The 20586-nt window shown below is 44.5% G+C and overlaps 2 protein-coding genes across 2 annotated transcripts in view; both read right to left on the bottom strand.

Moving 5' to 3' along the window:
* man1a2 (mannosidase, alpha, class 1A, member 2) overlaps positions 1-20586 on the bottom strand; it is a 475750-nt gene that overhangs the window by 253753 nt on the left and 201411 nt on the right. The window lies entirely within an intron of this gene.
* On the bottom strand, positions 4467-6074 carry LOC308330434 (E3 ubiquitin-protein ligase arih1-like; the record flags this gene model as incomplete). The annotated part of the gene is made up of 1 exon (XM_080785285.1): positions 4467-6074. One exon carries the CDS (start codon positions 6072-6074, stop codon positions 4467-4469), a length of 1608 nt encoding a protein of 535 aa, XP_080641411.1.

Here is a 20586-nt window from a genome sequence, read left to right as displayed (position 1 = left end):
TAATGCAGAGGCCATATAGGTGGTGTAACAGGTATAATGCAGAGGCCATAGAGGTGGTGTAACAGGTATAATGCAGAGGCCATAGAGGTGGTGTAACAGGTATAATGCAGAGGCCATGGAGGTGGTGTAACGGGTATAATGCAGAGGCCATAGAGGTGGTGTAACAGGTATAATGCAGAGGCCATAGAGGTGGTCTAACGGTTATAATGCAGAGGCCATAGAGGTGGTGTAACAGGTATAATGCAGAGGCCATAGAGGTGGTCTAACGGTTATAATGCAGAGGCCATAGAGGTGGTGTAACAGGTATAATGCAGAGGCCATGGAGGTGGTGTAACAGGTATAATGCAGAGGCCATGGAGGTGGTGTAACAGGTATAATGCAGAGGCCATAGAGGTGGTGTAACAGGTATAATGCAGAGGCCATAGAGGTGGTCTAACGGTTATAATGCAGAGGCCATAGAGGTGGTGTAACAGGTATAATGCAGAGGCCATGGAGGTGGTGTAACAGGTATAATGCAGAGGCCATATAGGTGGTGTAACAGGTATAATGCAGAGGCCATAGAGGTGGTGTAACAGGTATAATGCAGAGGCCATAGAGGTGGTGTAACAGGTATAATGCAGAGGCCATAGAGGTGGTGTAACAGGTATAATGCAGAGGCCATGGAGGTGGTGTAACGGGTATAATGCAGAGGCCATATAGGTGGTGTAACAGGTATAATGCAGAGGCCATAGAGGTGGTCTAACGGTTATAATGCAGAGGCCATATAGGTGGTGTAACAGGTATAATGCAGAGGCCATAGAGGTGGTGTAACAGGTATAATGCAGAGGCCATGGAGGTGGTGTAACAGGTATAATGCAGAGGCCATATAGGTGGTGTAACAGGTATAATGCAGAGGCCATAGAGGTGGTGTAACAGGTATAATGCAGAGGCCATATAGGTGGTGTAACAGGTATAATGCAGAGGCCATAGAGGTGGTGTAACAGGTATAATGCAGAGGCCATGGAGGTGGTGTAACAGGTATAATGCAGAGGCCATATAGGTGGTGTAACAGGTATAATGCAGAGGCCATAGAGGTGGTGTAACAGGTATAATGCAGAGGCCATAGAGGTGGTGTAACAGGTATAATGCAGAGGCCATAGAGGTGGTCTAACGGTTATAATGCAGAGGCCATAGAGGTGGTGTAACAGGTATAATGCAGAGGCCATGGAGGTGGTGTAACAGGTATAATGCAGAGGCCATGGAGGTGGTGTAACAGGTATAATGCAGAGGCCATAGAGGTGGTGTAACAGGTATAATGCAGAGGCCATAGAGGTGGTCTAACGGTTATAATGCAGAGGCCATAGAGGTGGTGTAACAGGTATAATGCAGAGGCCATGGAGGTGGTGTAACAGGTATAATGCAGAGGCCATATAGGTGGTGTAACAGGTATAATGCAGAGGCCATAGAGGTGGTGTAACAGGTATAATGCAGAGGCCATAGAGGTGGTGTAACAGGTATAATGCAGAGGCCATAGAGGTGGTGTAACAGGTATAATGCAGAGGCCATAGAGGTGGTGTAACAGGTATAATGCAGAGGCCATAGAGGTGGTGTAACAGGTATAATGCAGAGGCCATAGAGGTGGTGTAACAGGTATAATGCAGAGGCCATAGAGGTGGTGTAACAGGTATAATGCAGAGGCCATATAGGTGGTGTAACAGGTATAATGCAGAGGCCATATAGGTGGTGTAACAGGTATAATGCAGAGGCCATAGAGGTGGTGTAACAGGTATAATGCAGAGGCCATATAGGTGGTGTAACAGGTATAATGCAGAGGCCATAGAGGTGGTGTAACAGGTATAATGCAGAGGCCATGGAGGTGGTGTAGCAGGTAAACACCACAACAAGAGATAAACAGCAGGTATTTTGCCCACCCTCCCTTCCTCAGAAAGCAGTCATATTCCAGGAAGTGACCCCCCCCTCTCTCTCTCTCCATCCACCAGCCTGTTATCTCTCCTATAGCAAGGTGCACGTCCTCCCGTCATCCCCCCTGTCTGTTTCTAAGCTTTGTGATGAACTGTGTATACTGTAGGTGGATTAAAAAAGGTGTGTGTGTGTGTGTGTGTGCGTGCGTGTGTGCGTGCGCGTGCGTGCATGGACATTCATCTTCCACGGACCTCCCTCCGTGACGGGAAGGAGGATTAGCTGGCCCCCTGAATGTAGCGGCGAACGGAAAGGACTCAACGCACGGAGACCAAAACAGCCACGAAGACAATACAGACACACAGCTACAGACAGACAGACAGACAGACAGACACACAGCTACAGACAGACAGACAGACACACAGCTACAGACAGACAGACACACAGACAGACAGACAGACAGACACACGGCTACAAACAGCAGACACAGACAGACAGACACACAGTTACAGACAGACAGACAGACAGACAGACACACGGCTACAAACAGCAGACACAGACAGACAGACACACAGCGACAGACAGACAGGATGATGATGAATTGAAAACAGACCCTCTTGTAAACAAGTGTAATGCTTTATGGCGCCGTCCATCCACTCACAGTCAACAGTTTTTGTATTGAGTTGTGCTTGAAATGTATAATTCTGCAAACTGTTTGAACTGTTGAAATTCTTCAATCAATCAAAATAACAGAAAGACAGAGCTATAAAGACCACAAGAGAGAGAGAGATCGAACGCATGCGCGCACGCGCACACGCACACACGCACACCATTTAAATATAGCAAAATGTCACTTTCTCAACTCAGATTTTCGTAACCTTTGAGCAAGTCTGCCGTATACAACGGTGGTTTAAACAATATAACCCTTTTGTCCCTTCTAGTGCCAGCCCATAGAGCCCCATTGTGAACCCAAGGTTTTATGTTAAAAATGTTGAGTATGGGTCCCCAGCATGTAGAAACTGCCGGATGCTAACTTACATTATTATGTTGAGCCATTTTCACATTTGGCATAATATAATATGTGAATACCATTACAACCTATATAAGGCAAAAAAATATATCAAAATTTCATCATGCCTTATGGAGTTTTCATGATGCTGAATCCATTCCAAGCATTATAGTTTAGCAAAAAAAACACTCATGAATTGAATGAATTGTGATGCTATGGCCGTTTTAGGAGTGCTTTTTGTGCAAAACTAATGCTTGGTTTCATCATGAAACCCCCCCTAGTTTGACACATCACATTTGTTTTTCCTCATAGGTTGTTAATTGGCACATATTATGCCAATTATGAAAATTAGGGTTAGCAAAAATGTTGGTGTAGCCTACTCAACACGTCTGGGTTCACATTCTGGCAAATGGACTATTCCCTCGAAAATCAGGGATCCAAGCACTATAGGTGTTGGAGCCGTATTGTTTTTGCAAGAAGTAGGCCTATTATTTGTATTACTAGTCTGTGAAATCCATTAACTGTCTAGCTGTAGCGCATCGGTTCTCAAGTTTTGCTGGATTCCGACTGTATCTTTAGCACAACACGACACTACATCTCACCACCACACCACACTGCATCAAAACATCTACCGTTTCCATTCTAGTAAAGTGCCAGTAGTCACAGTAAAGTGACTCCCATTACCAGGAGTCGAACAAAATCATTATCAGTAGATTTAACAAAGCTGACATTGTTTGAATTCTAACATTCTCTGGACAAAATTGTCAACTTATCAGGTGTACAGAAATGTGCTCAGATGTGAAACACTGGGTGCGATTTCATGTTTTACTAATCCCCACCTCCTTAACTCATCTCCCATAGCATTTAGCCTAAAAATGTTTGCCCAATTGGAATCCACAATAAACGTTGGTAGTCTAAAATCAGTTATGTAATAACCGTCCTCATTACAATGCATCTTAGAATCGAGACATTTCCTCACTTTGACACGCACGCACACACGCTCTCTCTCTCTCTCTCTCTCTCTCTCTCTCTCTCTCTTAAAAACACTAATGCACAAAAGACAAAAATCTAATCTAAAAAAGGATTCACAAGAGAGAGAAAAAGAAACAGGAAAACAAAAGTCAGAGCACTGCTGCTCTGGGTGACAAGGTGGAGGAAGACATTGTAAAGTGTGATGATTGCATCTCATTTGTGCTCTATACTATATCCATGCACAAGGGATGAATTAACATTCATTAAATTTAGTTCAAATAATGTTGATGAACATAAAAGAGAATTCCCACTCTTCGTAATTAACTATAGAGCTCCAAAACTCGGAGTGCTCTGAAACCAGGGCATAATTATTCTCACAGCATATTCACGAAACGTATCCTATGAATTCACGACAGGCAAAAACATATCTGGTACTAATCTTAGCCTACGCAATATGCACACGACATATTGTCTCTGTCGGGTGGAAACCTCATAAATGATGTCCAAAACTGTTACTCCTCAGGAATCAAAATGTAAAAACACAAGCTCAAAACACGTCGCTTCGCTCCACATTTCGCTGCTTCTCTCAATCCTCTCCGTACTCCCACAGGTCATTCACATAGCCTTCGTGCACGTGCTGCAACAGCACTCTTCTTCTACTCTCACAGTATCTGTATATCAGCTTTACTTTCTTCATGGTTTGCTCCAGGGAGTCGGAGACCCAGGCGAGGTCCTGCTCCAAGTGGCTGGACAGCAGCTGGGCCGCGTTGGCCAGGTCTGCCAGGTTGTTCTGGAATATGATGGCGTCGTTGTTCTTCTTGAGGTAGAAGGCGAACGTGCAGGTCCACATGAGCGTGGAGTGGCACTGGCACAGCACGTCCGCGGCCCTCTTCAGGAACCGCAGGTCGATCACGGGCGTCAACTCCTCCACCTTGGTCTGGACTCTGGCGTAGAGCTGGCGCTCAAAGCGCAGGCTGTGCATGTCATTCGTGTAGCTTTTGTAATAGAACAGGTACCTTTGCAGGTGTGCCCTGGACCGCTCCAGTGCATCTCGGGCCGCCTTGGCATCTTCGTCGTTGTACGTCAACGCCGCTTTATCGCAGGAAACACCGGGTTTGTGCTTGGGCAAATACGGGCCCATGCACACCCAACAGAAGTCGTATCTGCAGCTCTGGTTCCGACAACGTATGTGATTGCAGCCGCCATCTTTCTCGATGGGGACGTGGCATGCTGGACAGTCCTTTGTATTTTCTGCGATCCAGTTATAAGTTTCGCCTTCCTCTGCACATTTCTCAATCCACTTCTTCAGCCACGTGCACTTGACAGGAATGTGCCCGTGTTCTCCACAGCCGAAGCAGAACCGGCGACCACACCTGCACCTCACGGGCTTGGCGGCCGGATACTCGACTTTGACGACGTGGCGGCAGTCGGGCGTAGGACACCACCTGAGCAGTCGATTGCTCTCCACGAAGGTGTTTGTGATCAAGTGCCGATAAATGGATGTCACTTCCGGATCTGTTATGAGGCTCACGATTGTGTCGTCATCGACCAATATGTCACAACTCTGAGCGGGACAAGAAATGGTCAGTCCCATTCCCTCCTCTGTGATTTTAGCGGTCAGGTAATCTCTCCAGCACTGCTTGCAGAACTCGTGTCCGCACCCCAGGCCCGTGAAGGCCCCGATTGGGTCATCCAGACAGATCTCACACGGCACATCCCCCGCCGGCGATACCGCGACGACTGGGGGAAAGGCCAGAGATTCCTCACAGGGCTTAATGGCGTGACACTCGGAGAACAGCTTGTCCGGGTCTCCCTCAAAGTACCGCTCTATCAGCTTGTCTTTATCCCAGCCGAAGTGACCGAGGAGAATGCGCGCAGTTGCCGCGGGGATGTCGAGGATCTCCGCGACGCCCCGGGTGCACTCTGCAATGCGCTGGGGGATCTCCTCGGCGCTCAACACCTCAAAAGCGTAGTCATGGTCCGGATCCTCCTGCACTGGGCTGGCAGCCACGGGAAGGTCAGCTAAAGGGAGGATACTATTATCCCAGAGGGATAACAATGCGTCGGCAGCCAGGCCGTATTCCACCTCCTGCTCCGGGTCGTGGGCCACTCCGCCGGGGGCATTGTCGTCTTGACTGAATTCCTCCTTTTGGTCGTCAAATTCATAGTCATACGTGTTATGGACTTCAGCCATTTAGGCTATTTTCATATAATTGGTCCTCTCTAATGCTCAAATGGTACCAGTTTTGTCTACTTCAGAAACCCGCAGATTTCAACATTTACATTTTGAGTTGTATTAACGCAAGAACAATGGCTATCATTATAGCACACTCACTTTCCAGAAATAGAAAGACTAATGTTTCTATGAGCTTGGATTCCCCATTAATGATGTCACGGGTTGGCAGGTTTCTCCTCCGAGATACAGAGTGAGTAGACTCTGTAGTCTTCTTTTAATGAGTGGACAACATTGGCTAACGTTTATATAGACAGACACACATGCACACACTACTGACGTCATAGGACTGACATATCTCCGCTCTATGGGGACCTACCACCGGTCACAGACAAAGCAACAGGAGAAGGATGAGGCTGGCAGGGCACTCAGGCACCAAGAACTAGAGGCAAGTAAATTGACTCTATGGGAGCCAACGTATCCAGGGCAGGGCCAGGAGGGGAAAGAAGCGAACCACCTACTACGGGGCTGGGCAACTTTGACGATGGCGAGGGCCACTATATTTCCACACTCACTCACTCAATATTACTGCCGTAGCAAAAATATCCGATCTACAAGCTCGCGTTTTGAGCTTGTAGATCAGCTATTTTTGCTATATTTGAACTGAAATCCTGGAAAAGAAATTGCTATTTTTGAATTGGGATCCTGAAAAGTAACACATTTATTTAATTTCAAATGCATTTAGGGTCAGGGTTAGGGTGTTTTGTGCCTATTACACCTGGGCTAGCCTGAAAGAGACCTGTACGGGCATAGAGGGGTGGAACCATCTCCCAATGTCCTATTGGCTCACCAATTGAGGGAAGAGCGTGTGTGTGTGTGTGTGTGTGTGTGTGTGTGTGTGTGTGTGTGTGTGTATACGGCTGTATGCCACAATTGAGGGGGGTCTCGCCCAGACATTTTCTTTTGCAAACAAAACGCCTGTGGCTACGTTACACCTGCATGGACAATACCAATAACCCGGGCAACACTTTGTGCAGACGCTGATGCCATAAAGCAGTTACAGACTTGTAAGGGTACATTACAAGGGGGGGGGGGTCCCCAGATGATTAATATAGTTTTCTCACTCAACAGTAAACAAACCAACGCACAGTAGTGTATACGGGCCGGGGTATCTGCACATTTCTAATCTAAAGTTATACAATTTAGTGAACTTTACAATAGCAAATTGGCCAAATAGTACATGATCAAAAAGGCACACGTTGTACAAATAGCTGATCTACAAGCTCGCAACGCTTCTCATTTAATCAGTCTCATGACGTCACTCAGACAAAGCACATTACCCGGTCAGGCACCATCATCTATCTGTCCAGCCAATGAGAACTACATTCAACCGCGTCCATGACATCGTTTATACCCGAAGCCATAGCAACGTCGGACGGAAGAGTCACAGTATTTATAACATTAGTTATGCTGTTATCTACAGGCTCTTTAGCGAAGCAGGTGCTTTTGGACATCATAAGTACATCAATCAAAATGAGTATAACCAATAGTAAAGAAATTATTAAACCAATACTTATCATATAATTAAAAGTCACACTCGTGTGAAGTGAGGGGCGCTCTTATCATCGTGCATCATCATGACATTAAAATAGACACTAAATGTAAATGTAATGTAAATATGTCCATTCATTGTCAATTGGAATTGATTGTTTGTGTATAGGACAAAGTTTGTGAACATACACTAAAAGCTGGATATAGAAAAATTACACTCGTGTGGAATGAGGGGCGCTCTCATCATCATACGGGGTGCACACGCTTTTCATAAGAGGGGCCAGAGCAATAGAGTAGCCCGGTCACGTGGTTCCTGTACTCGCGCGAGCACATAGACCGTAAACCTCCAGTGTCCCTACAGTATATTCGCCAATAGAAGTCTATGTAGAAGAGCGGCCATTGGACTGGCCCCACGACGTGAACAGCATTGTCATAACTCTGTCTTACTCTATGGCTCTGGGAGGAGCTAGCGCCCCTGAAAAATACATGAACACAATTTGGAAGGAACAGTAGATAGAGCAGATGTTCTTTCTAAACTGAGTCTTATTTTTAACTTCAAGTTCATAGTGCGGCACAAAGTGATGCGCTATGAGCTCCTACAGTAGTAGTACAGTATCTGCTATTTTTGAATAGCCAAAGTATAAAATGGCATGGATGCTTTCCCTGATCGGATGGGTTAAAGACGAGTAGCGTAAAGTTAGGGATGCAAGTGACGAAGACGCCAATGCGAAATGAAACGCCCGTCGGCTGTGAGTGCTTGCTTCAATCGAACAGTTCAACACCCCACATCCAGATGAGTGAGAATGCAAAAGAATAAACTGATTAATGATGCGACTGATTCAGCAAACCCACTAACGTCACATCTAATCACTCAAACCCACTAACGTCACATCTAATCAAAGACATTTGCTCTTTTGGTTCTAAAAGATACAAACAATAATGGACAGCTCCCATCATGTGCAGGATGCAATCACAGTCTTCAACGACCAACATGTGGTTAAAAGACATTAGTCTTCGCTAGGTTCCTTTGAAGATGAAATACACCCCGACTCCTCGACAGGCCTAAAGCAGGTCTGATGTCCAGATGATGAAAAATCAAGCACTGTCCATATTAATAATTGCTAACAGTACACAAGACCACGCCGCTCAGTGGCCTTGTTGTGGTTAGAGTGTCCACCCATGAGACTGGGAGGTTCCATCCCCGGCCTGGTCATACCAAAGACTCTGGAAAATGACTCCCTGCTTGGCACACTTGGGGTGTACTTGTACAGCATGTCCAGGGGGTGTATTGTGTACATCAAGCTGCCTCACGCTACAGAAACAGGAGATAGGCTCCTGCTCCTGGCAAGGCTTACTCTACTTATACCACTACTCATATACTACTTATACCGGTACATGACAGAGAGAGAGGGGCTGAATGTCTGAGTGATTATTTCTCAAATAGATTCGAGGCAAACCGAGGATGGAACAGATAATGTAAACGGTGCCTGCTGTGAAATTGATATTCAGGTCAATCAGTTTGATGTACACTTGCTGCCTTGAATTGTTGCGGACGTCACATTATGCCCAAATATGGAGATCCTCGACGTGAGAGAGGGCGTGTGTGTGTGTGTGTGTGTGTGTGCGTGTGTTGGGTTGGGTTGGGATCCTGTTTCTTTCAACCATGCAATAACCCGGCCATTACTAAGAACGAAACCTGAACAGGCTGATCGAGGTGTCATAAAGCAAGTAAGCAACACATTGCCAACACAATAACCCTGTAGCTGATAATGCTTTATATGCCATATTAACGTTGCCTAATGGGTGGGTCTGATTACTTTATTAACACAGGTAGCATATTAACAGTACAGTCAAAGGTTATTGACATTGCTGTTCGGTAGAAAACGTCTTATCTATATATATAATATTATCTCCATACTTTGTGTTGTTGATGGTCCTTCCTATAGGCCCTCAAACATCTGGCTTACGGAAATCACGTCACATGGCAGCATCTTACTGACATTTGAACATGCCTCACTTCACACAGGTGTGAGTTTTTTAACAAATGAATGCCTTACTTGATCATACTACAGTGTGACAGCTTGTAGATGTACTATTTTATGCTGTTTTTGAACGTGAATCCTGACAGTTTTGCATGGACATAATGCTCATGATTGGTTTTCCACCAGATAGTCAGACGCAAGGGGCTTGTGGGTGAGTGGGTGGTCAAATGCACCATAGAAAGATGAAATCCTGCGGAATTGTGTTTGCCTATCTCTAGGAATATTGTTTAATTAGAAGAGTTGAGTTGGGTATGTCACCATGTATTATACTGTCCAATCTGAGGGCAAAGCGGAGGGGGAGAATAGAGAGTTATTGCACAATTTAAACGTTTTTAAACGACTTTAAGCACCGGAGAGCAAAAACAATAGTGTGCGTGCCAATATAGGCAACCACACAAATAAAGTCAAAGTACAACATTTCGCTACCAGATGGGAGATGGATTGCTGAGTTGGATTACTCCCCGCACGACTTGCCGCACCCAAGCCGTGCTACTAATACGCTGAGAGGTCGCCACAAATCCAGAGTCACCCTCGTTTCTTTTTCGGCCGATCGCTCGGTGGGAGGGCGCTTCTTGTATTCTCGCGTTGTTTTCCTGAGAATGGGAATAGGATTTATGCATAGTTTTACTGGGGTTAAGTTTAGGAATAGGGTTATGCTGCATTCACATGGAATCAGGCAAGCGGTAGACGGAAAACGGCACGTCATTTTAGTGGATGGGAGCAGGACAGTAAACGGTAACGGCAGACGACCGCTTGCCTGATTCCATGTGAATGCAGCATCAGGTTTTGGTACCGTTTTACTGAGGTCAAGGTTATAAATAAGGTAAGGTTCAACCGTTTAAGCATAGGTTACGTTTAGGAACACCAGGCTGAGCGGTACCGCCGGCTCTACGCCCGCGGGGCGAGTTGTCAAAAGGGCGACATCTCCAGTATTCCCTTGGCCAGCTCCTCAGCTGAAGACAAGAGGAATGTGTGCAAAATAGATGGTTGGAAAAACTACTATACAGTGTACAAGTTATGGGCCCTGGCAGGCAGGCAGGCATGTCAATGTAGAGAAAAGTTATCTCTGCGTTAATAAAACACAGATAGCTTATAATGTCTCTGTCGGCTGGAAACCTCATGTGTTGTAAAACTCATGTGTTTTTACAACCTTTATGTTGTAAAAACATAAAATAAATGTTCCTTTTCAGGATTCAAATTCATTAATTCCTTTGCTGCCCCTAGTGTTAGCATGCTGTTACTGCCCGATATATACAGTAAAGCAGTGGTTCCCAAAGTGGGGTCCGGGGACCCCCAGGGGTACCTGAGGGAGTTCCAGGGGGGACCCATCTATTTTGTTCATGTTCATAAAGTGCTAAAGTGTTTAAAGCAGTGGTTCCCAAAAAATTTCATGTCAAGGACGCTTTGCCCACGCTTGCCCATTTTAAACGTCTACATTTAGACGTCTACATTTAGACGTATACATTTAGACAGTGTCCCCCTGAGTGCCTCCCCAGTGTGCCTCCCGAGTGCCTTCCCAATGCCTCCCCAGTGTGCCCCTGAGTGCCTCCCCAGTGCCTCCCCAGTGTGCCCCTGAGTGCCTCCCCAGTGTGCCTCCCGAGTGCCTTCCCAGTGCCTCCCCAGTGTGCCCCTGAGTGCCTCCCCAGTGTCTCCCCAGTGCCTCCTCAGTGCCTGCCCAGTGTCCCCCCAGTGTCTCCAATAGCAATACAAGAGCAATAATACAAATTAATCTTAATGTATTAATCTTATTAATTAATGAATCTAATTAATTAATTAATGAAAATTGCGGCCTGTGCCCAGCACCAAGCCAAAGCTTTTTCCTGCAGGAAACACTGCTTGTGGTTGTAAATATATTGTTATCCGTGTTGCGAGGATGAGAGGGTACCTGGAAAAATATCTACCCCAAAAGGGGTACCTGGTCCAAAAAAGTTTGGGAACCCCTGCAGTAAAGCATACATGGCTAACATGGGCCACCATCATTTAATGTGGCCCTCAGGTAGAATAGTATCAGAATACTGATATATCAGAATACTGATATACTGATTTCAGCTGTTACAATTCCAAACATGCAATATGAAGCTTAATGGAGCAATTAAAATGTTATTGTCGGTTTTATGTCCAATATATTTGTATTTGGTTCATACAATTAACATAACTATATAACTAAATGCTTTTTAAATTCAATGAAGTGAGGGGCGCTCTTATCGTATACTAATACTGTACATCATCATGACGTAACATGTCAATTTGCTCAGACACATATGACAATAGGTGACATATAGGACATAAATCTACAATATAGCTGAATATTAAAAGAAAATGGAGTAAGTTTTATTCTGCCCAACAGCGACGATAATGGGAAATACACAGCAGATGATTCTTTAAGTTGTGTTTGGACACAAGATTTTCCATCGCTTGAACACAATCTCACGGTAGAGTACAGTACGTGTGCGTGCGTGTGCAAGTGTGCATGCGAGTGCGTGCGTGCGTGAACCAAGCTTGCTGACCAGGCCCGGCCCAGCTGTCTTTGTACAGGCCCTGTAGGTGGCAGAGTTTCAACAATGACCATATGCTTGTTGATTAAAGCTGTATGCCCCGGTTGTCTGTGTGTGTGCGTGCGTGCGTGTGTGCACACATCGTTGCGTAATGCTGATTGTTCTGCCCTGGGTTTGGAGTGGGTGCATTGACGGGTCAGAATGCAGTGGTGAGCAGTGGCCACTAAGGGGACTATAGCTAGTCCAATCAAAGCATGATAGACTTGTGGTGGTTTCTGTTAAGTGTTGGTGGAGGTAAAATTAAAACATTTCAATTTAATTTCTCTTTTCTTTTCTTTTATTACACATCTTCTCTTTTTTTGGGGAGGGGGGGCACAACGCATTTTCAGATGGGGTATCCGAGGCCAATACGCATCTATTTGGGGGTCCTTGACAGACACACGGGTTGAGAACTACTGATTTAGAAGGCATTTGTAGAAGCAGCCTCAGGTCTTACGCAGCAGAAGACAGAGGAAAATGACACCATGAAGTTGTGAGTACGGACGGTAAATGAGAGGTTAGAAATGTTTTCAACCAGTGGTCTGGGGACCACCAGTGGTCCTTGAGGGGGTTCCATGTGATCCTAAAAGGATGGAGTTGGTAATCATTCAAAGGGACCCTTATAGATGAGAGAGTGAGAGAGTGTAAAATGAAACCAAATTGACCAATGTAGAATAATCGTTTGCCTGCTTAGCAGGTTATATGGTATCGTAATGGGACCAACATCAACACAGCATGGAATTGTGGATAAAATCTTATCGAATGACAAGATATTGTTTAGTTTTTGGGTCCGAGAGGCTAAATATCATCAAATGGTGGTCCGTGGCTCAAATGCTGATTAATCTGTTCAGTAACAGTGTGTCCATGTGTCTCCAGCTCTATAATAAACAGAGAATAAATGTTCAGGTAGGTTACAAAATGTCAGCCAATCAGGCGAGAGTACACATTGTTTTATCAGCTTCCTTTTTATAGTGTTCCAGTTCCAATTGTGTCACTTATTCCTCTTCCAATTTCACTTTTAATCCTGTATCCGAGTTCTCTATCCTCCTGATTGGATAAAATTGGTATCGTGACCCACAAATGCCTTTTCTTTTGCTGGAGAGTCATGGAGACTCCTGCTATTGAACAAACACTGACTATAGCAGTTAACTCAATAGCAATGAGTACTAGTACCATCAGAATATAGAGCTATTTTCCTTTGTCTGTTCCATCCACAGCTCATTGGCATTGAAGTGAAAAATAACCCACAGTCAGAATAGGCCAGAGTGGTAAATAGATGAAAAGGTCTGCAGCATGCACCAGCCACAGTAAAAAATAATCCTCAAGTGTTTATCTACTGTAGCTCAGAGTGTACAAACGAAACCAAATGGACCCTTATACGAGTCCATTTGGTTCCAATTGTACACTCAGTACACATGTTGTTTAGTTTAAGTTTATAGTCTAGGTTTGTTTTCCACCCAAAGAAAAAAAGTAAACGTAAACAAAATCAAGATAATGTACAGAGCTGTGCGTATACCTAGTTTAGTTTCGTCTAATGGCCTAAAAAGTATGTCGTCTCTGTCGGGTGGAAACCTAATATGTCCTTTTCAGGATTTCAAATTCAAAAATAGCAAATGCAGCTGATCGACAAGCTCTAGACTTGAGGACGATTCTACAAATGTCTTCTAAATCCTGATAGTTTTAACCTATGTTTAAACCTATGTCAGTGGGTTTTCAAACAATTTCATGTCAAGGACCCCCAGAATTGTATGTAATTGGCCACGGACCCCAATCTCAAAATATGTTGTTACAGGGACTCCCCCAGGAGCAAAGATTTGGGTTAAAAGCGTTCACTGGGAAAAAATATATATTCAAAGATTTGCAGATCTACAAGCTTATAGGGCGGCACTCTGTGCTGAGCTAAAGCATAACATAGGCCTAATGCTTAAAACACCAAAAGGGGTTCCCGTCCAGAATGGGTTAAGCAACACGCTACAAGCTTGCAGATATGCTGCATTTGATGCATTTGTGTGACACTGTAATGTGTTAAAATATGGAGATAAGAGGTTTCCTGTTCCTCACTCAGTATCCTGTTACAACATGGTGTACTATAATGGGAGCATTGGAACAGTGATGGTTTATATTTATACTACTACTAGGAACTATAAGTCATGCTGAGTGTACTGACTGGATCTGTTGGAGAACAGCACCTGGAGAAAGGCTTGTTTGCTGGCATTGGCATTTAAGTATACTTGACATAAGAGATTTTCTTTTTAAGAAGGGTGCAAATAATTTGTATATTGCTCAGCTGCACGCAAGGGTCTGTATTTGGTGAAATGTCAGATGACAGAAAAAGAGATCAATAATACATCAAAAGTAATTAAACTATACTAAAAAAACTGGTCGAACATACTGTATGCCAAATAACATAAGAAAAAGGCAAAGCTCACAACGACATTGTGGCTTGTAGATCTGCCATTTTCACAATATTTATCCGTGGAACCAAGTCAAACAAAGTGTACTGCCTCAAATCCTACAATTATAAGTCAGGGTGAGGTCCCCAGTTCACGCTCGCACACTAGGGTGACCCGATGTCCCTCTTTGCGTGGGACAGTCCCTCATTTCCAAGACTTTTCAGGCATCCCACAAATTGAGACCCTGTCCCACATTGTGACTGACAGGCAATTGCAATCAATTAATGTTCAAATGCCCTAATAGTTAGTCCCCTAATAGTTGGCCTTCTGTTGTAAAGCTCTCTCATTGTCTCTTCCTGCAAGATTTGTTTTTAAGCCTGTTAAAATAGCATAAAAATAAAGCATGATTTTAAAACAAAGTGTGAGAGGAGTTTATAAATGATAGCCAATAGGCCTATGGTCAAATATGACATCAAGGTGTAATATTAACTTGTGCCAAACGGGGGCAAGTGACACTTCTGTGAGTAACTTGTAGCACCTATAAGGCACTATAGCAAAATCTGGACTAGTTATTGTGTAGGTTCAACTGCTGGAGCTATGGGGACTCAGTGCTTAAATGAGACTCAGGTCGCATTCTAACCAGAGAGCTTTGCTGCGATTAAAACGAATCCTGCTGAGCATTTTCAGAAAGTGCGCTTCGTTTGGCAGGTGTGAAGGCTCTTTCGAATCCTAATGCGCAACAAAGAACCGCATTTTACTCAGAGCAAAAACGGGGGTTTCGCTTCGCTTCCAATCGCGCTTGACTACGATTCAGTGCAGGTGTGAATGCAATCTGCAGCAAATACAGGAAATGAAGCAAACATATGTGGCGGGTGAGGAGCTGAACACATTAATCAATTGCTTAAGAAAACACAAACACTGCAGTGCAGTGTAATAGTATTATAGCCTACAGAATATTCTGTCTGTCTGTGCGTGCCGTAAACATGGAGTGCTGTCACTGTGTGGGGACTAGTGGGGAGTAGGAACTTTCATCTCGATAAACTTGTAAACATTTTGCGCTGCTGTCTGTTATATCAGTGCGCTCAGCGCTGTGCCTCCATGCCCAAAAGAACAGTGCGTGGCTGCGTGCTTATAGTGAGAGAGCGAGAGAGGGGGGGGCAGTCCCAGACGGCACGACACATAATGCACGTTATGAGTATAATTTTATCACCATAGATTTATCATTTCACTGTGTAGGCTAGTTTATGAATGTAACACATTGATAAAGGTCCCCCCTGCTGCGTTTCCAATTGCTGCGGATCATGACAGTGTGAAGGCAAACCGTAGCCAATTAAATATGCAAGAATCCCATTTCTCCTCCCATACGCATTCGAGTCTACCGAAGTATTAGGTGAGAATGCGACCTCAGACACAAGGAGGTTAAATGTTAAATGATTGCCGGCAGTTATATTGAAACAAACATACAATATGGAAAACAAATATATTGGTACCAACTCTTACAGTACCGGTAAATAGCAATTGCTTGGCCACTTTCAATTCTCATAGTTCACCGTGTCTTTCTAATTTGGGTGCACCCTTCAAAACTTGAATCCTCAGTTATCTCCTTTAAACCTTCAACTCAAGTTTGGTTTCCTTCCAGTTCAATCAAATAATCAAAATAGGACAATACAATCTACAAATATCCACCCTTTCAATAAGTAAGGAATTGACCACTCAGTCACTGTTCTCCCAATGATGAACAAGGTAAGGTAAGTATGCAAAATCAGTATACGTGTTATGGTTCAGAGATTCCAAGGATAAACCATCCAGGTATGTATCAGTGTATGTGTCAAAGTTCCATAATGGTTTCCAAAACTGTAAGTATCAGAGTTCCAATTCCAGGGGAATGTACAGTATGTGCATGCGTGTGCGCAAAGGGAGAAAGGGGGAATTGGGATTACTGCATCGGAGAGTGGGGGAGTCTGCAGATTAGGCCTACCTGCAGTAGTCTGTCCAGTGGTCACCAGCGTCCAGCATATGGGGGAATACTCGCTGTCGCTCAATCTCTACATCCTGGTGGGAAGCTCGCCATCTATTGGAATGGTCAACTGGAAAACGATCCAATCCAACAAAAAAAACCTGACCTGTCATCAGACAGGGTCAGAGAAATCTAATCAGTATCAAAGTATCAACTGTCTGTTGATTCGTTTTTAACCATGAAATATGCATTACATGAACTTTTAATAAATGAAAACAAATGAAATACTGTATGCAACACTCTGTGCATTTTAACCTTTGTACATACTTTTTCACATTATGTATTTTAAACAACATCTTCACATGAACATCAGTACACTTGTATGAAGTGCATCATGAAACGGATTACATCCATTTAGTAAACAAATTTCTTCTTAGTAGTATTACACTCTCAAAGTGTTCACATGCAAAGTGCAAAAATAACAATATCCCTTCATTGAAATTAAATGAAATGTCTCACCGATTCTGTGTGAAACAGCTGGCTGGGCACAGACAATGCAATGGCTGCCCCAGTGAATCCACAATGGTTTCTAGAAATAAACAAAAACACTCATCAATAACCAAAGTAACTTACTCTTAAATTAACTCATACGATGTGGTGAGTTACCTTGCTTCGCTGTGGTGGTTTGTACTCATAAAACTCTTCTAGAATCACACTTTTCCTCTCTCTGTTCTGTGCTCTTCTCATGTGCTGTGCACTGCTGTTTGGCTTTTTTTCTGTCTCTAACCTCAACAGCTGAACTGACTTCAATTGGGCTTGATTAGTGCAGCACTGCAGGTAGAAGATAATCAGTGCTTCAACAGGTTGCTGTGTGGGCTGGAACAGCATATTAGCCAGGCCTAAACTGACTGCTGATTGGTGGAACCACATGTCACTCTGTCTCTGATATCTAGTGATTTTTAGATAGCTTAACAAATCTCTGCACCACTCAGTGGTTAGGTTTTAGACAGGGTCACTAAACATAGTAACTTTAGATTTAGTTCTTAGGCAAAAGCACACATATAAGGCAACTGTAGCTTGTCTATATGTTAGGGTTATACTGTAATCCACTAAATCATGTGTTACAAAGGCATTTACTGTAATAGCAACTCAAGTAGTACGTTGCTAACCCGGTACACCAGTATCGCTTGTGTGGGACAAGTGACACTTGTCCCACACAATCGATACTTCTGTCCCTCAAATGAACAGTTTGGATCTGGTCAACCTAACGCACAGTCGCACACACACACACACACACACACACACACACACACACACACACACAATAATAGCTGGTAACACTTCAGGCACAGACTAATCAGGAGGAGACTGTTGTCGTTTAAGCGTACAAGGAGATGAAGTAGTGCATGATCTGATCCAGTTGGACAACAGTGTGAAATCCTGTTGGACAGCAGTGTGAAAGCAGACCTCATCCAACCCGGCCGCCTCTCATCGCTAACCCTGTAGGCCAAGGAACAGTGAAATATGCGCCGTTTGATTGAGTCGAACGATGCATCAATTTTGCACTGGCCTGGAAAGAGATCACACGAGGTTTGGCTCAGAGTCGCTCTCGTTATCGGGCCATATATTGTTGTAGCCTTGTCGGGCAGAAACCTCTTATCTCCATATTCTAAGTTTCTGTGGGGTTTTTTTCTTCTTTTCGCCCTACTACTTGATCGGACTGCGGCGTGTCACAAAAACGGCATAAATAGCAGATCTCGAAGCCATCTCGAAACGCGTCACTTACTCCATCGCTACCGACTCGGTGCTCTACAGCCGGGCACCGGTCTAGTGTTTAATAATTACAAAAAAACAGTATATCAAGTTAACTATACCGAGTACACCGTTTATCGGGTGGAAACCAAAAGTAACTTTTCAGAATTCAAATTCAAAAACATCAAAAGTAGCAGATTAGATCTACAAACTCAGTCAAAACGCATCGCACCGAGTTTCCAGCTAGCGGATCCGCTACACCTTTGAAGCTTTTGTGCGACGCTGCAGTGTACGATCAAGTCGTGTTCCACCACTTGGTTGGACTTGGAACACAGTACGGCTGACTGGCAGCGAGTGAGCGAGCGCCTTCAACCCAACATCACACACTGTGTGGTGATGGATGCCGAGGCACATTCCTCACTGTCAAACAAGACACCATGATAGACGGCATTTGATCGTGTTCGCAACGGTTTTTGAATAATTTTTCATTTTCATTTTAACGGAATGTATGCCAGGAACGTGGAATTATGTAAATTTCTCCTCCCCCCCGCCTGTGCCAGAACGTGAAATTCCGTCTTTCTTTAATGTCATTTTAATCCAGTATTCTTTAAAATATATATTAAAATCGATTAAATTTTGTTTTGTTTTGTCGTTTGGAGGCCTCCACACGGATCCGACGCGTACTCCTTTTTTTTTTGCTCAAAATGAGCTCAAATCCATTTTTTGGGAGGTTATTAAAGTCTGTTCTTACATGGTGCAGTCGGAACCTCCTCCATTACGGCTGCTCCGCTGCCCACACTGTCTGTGTGGACACAGTGGCCTGCTGACACAGTGACCTTCCTGCTGGCACAGGATCTCTTCTTCTACTTTGGCATTTCGCGCATTTGACTGGCACTGGCCGCATGGCACGATCCCTGCCCTTGTGGCGGGAGGGAACGTGTTAACACACATCTCCCTCTTCTGGGTGTCCTTGGCACAAAAAGGTTTGAGAAACTAGTGATTTAGAAGTTAAGCCAGTTGACTGGGAATGGAATGTTAGACAATAGCGGTGTCCCCAAATAGATTTTGACTCATAACCGTTATGGGCATAACTGTTATGGTTACGTTTACAGCTATGGTTATTAGTGTTAAATTGGCTATACAGTTAGATTAGTTGCATGTATCGACTATCCAGGATTCGGCGCCTAGCGGCCGACATAGCTCTCGTGGAATGGCATGCACATGTTCGCACAGTGCACGTGCGCAGAAAACATGCCGTGCATGGACAGCAACTATAAAGCGCATCCGGATGGCATACAGTCAGACAGACACGCATACGGTATTCACATGCAAACACGCAGGTGCTGCAGTCATGCATGGCAGCAGAAGGATTCAGCAGAAGGATGTTTTACAAATCTTCTCTGTCGGGTGAAAACCTCACATGTCCAAAACTGTCCCTACAAAAATGACGCATAAAAGTTGAAATAGGAGGTTTCTGCAAGACGGCCAAGAATAGCCGAACTATACAAGCTCACAATGCGGTGCAAATAAAGCGACGTGTAATTTCCTTTTCGGCTAAAAAGTTTTGCAACCACTGCATAGTGAGTCTTTCTGTACAATAGCTCACAGCATGTTTCCAGTTTCACCCTCTAGCTCTCTCTCTCTCTCTCTCTCTCTCTCTGTTTCAGCCACAGGGCTCATACATCTGCCTCCGGCATGGCAGTAGGGTTACAGTAGGGTCCTCCCCTCCTCTCTCCTCCCTCCTCCCCTCCACTCTCCTCTCTCATCCCCTCTCCTCTCCACTCTCCTCTCCAACCATCACCTGTTTCTCAGAACCTTGGCTTCCTGCTGGTTCGCACGTGGCACTCCATTCACAGCCTCTCATCTCTTGTCTCAGGGGGTGGGGGTCTGGGGCTGGGCGGGGCAGGGTGGGGTGGGGGGGGCGTTCAGGGGGTGTTTGCACAGCTTGCTTGATTCCTGAGCAGCAGCTGGTGGACGGACAGCGTGGTGCACAGATCTGCTACACAGGCTTCTCCATCGGACACTGTTGAAAGAAACACAGGCCAAACCCCAAAGAAGAAAACCTATTATTGTCCAACAGCACTTTAAAGGGATAGTTCAGATTTGTTTAACTTAAGATGTGTAAAATACTTGCCATTAATATAGTGGTTGCAACTGTATTAATTGATTGCCCGAGTCCCTTGGTGGGAGTTCTGCTCTGGTTTTGGTGAAATAATTAGTTCTGGTCATTTTGTGGGAGCCACGCATTAACAGTAAATTAATCCACAAAACTAAGTAATTTGTATTGTTGACCAATTTAAAAAA

This window comes from Protomyctophum bolini (assembly GCF_963924005.1).
Source record: "Protomyctophum bolini genome assembly, chromosome: 16".
In the NCBI taxonomy this organism is placed as follows: domain Eukaryota; kingdom Metazoa; phylum Chordata; class Actinopteri; order Myctophiformes; family Myctophidae; genus Protomyctophum; species Protomyctophum bolini.
The sequence above is the reverse complement of the archived record's forward strand: the minus strand, read 5'-3'. Positions and strand labels throughout refer to the sequence as shown.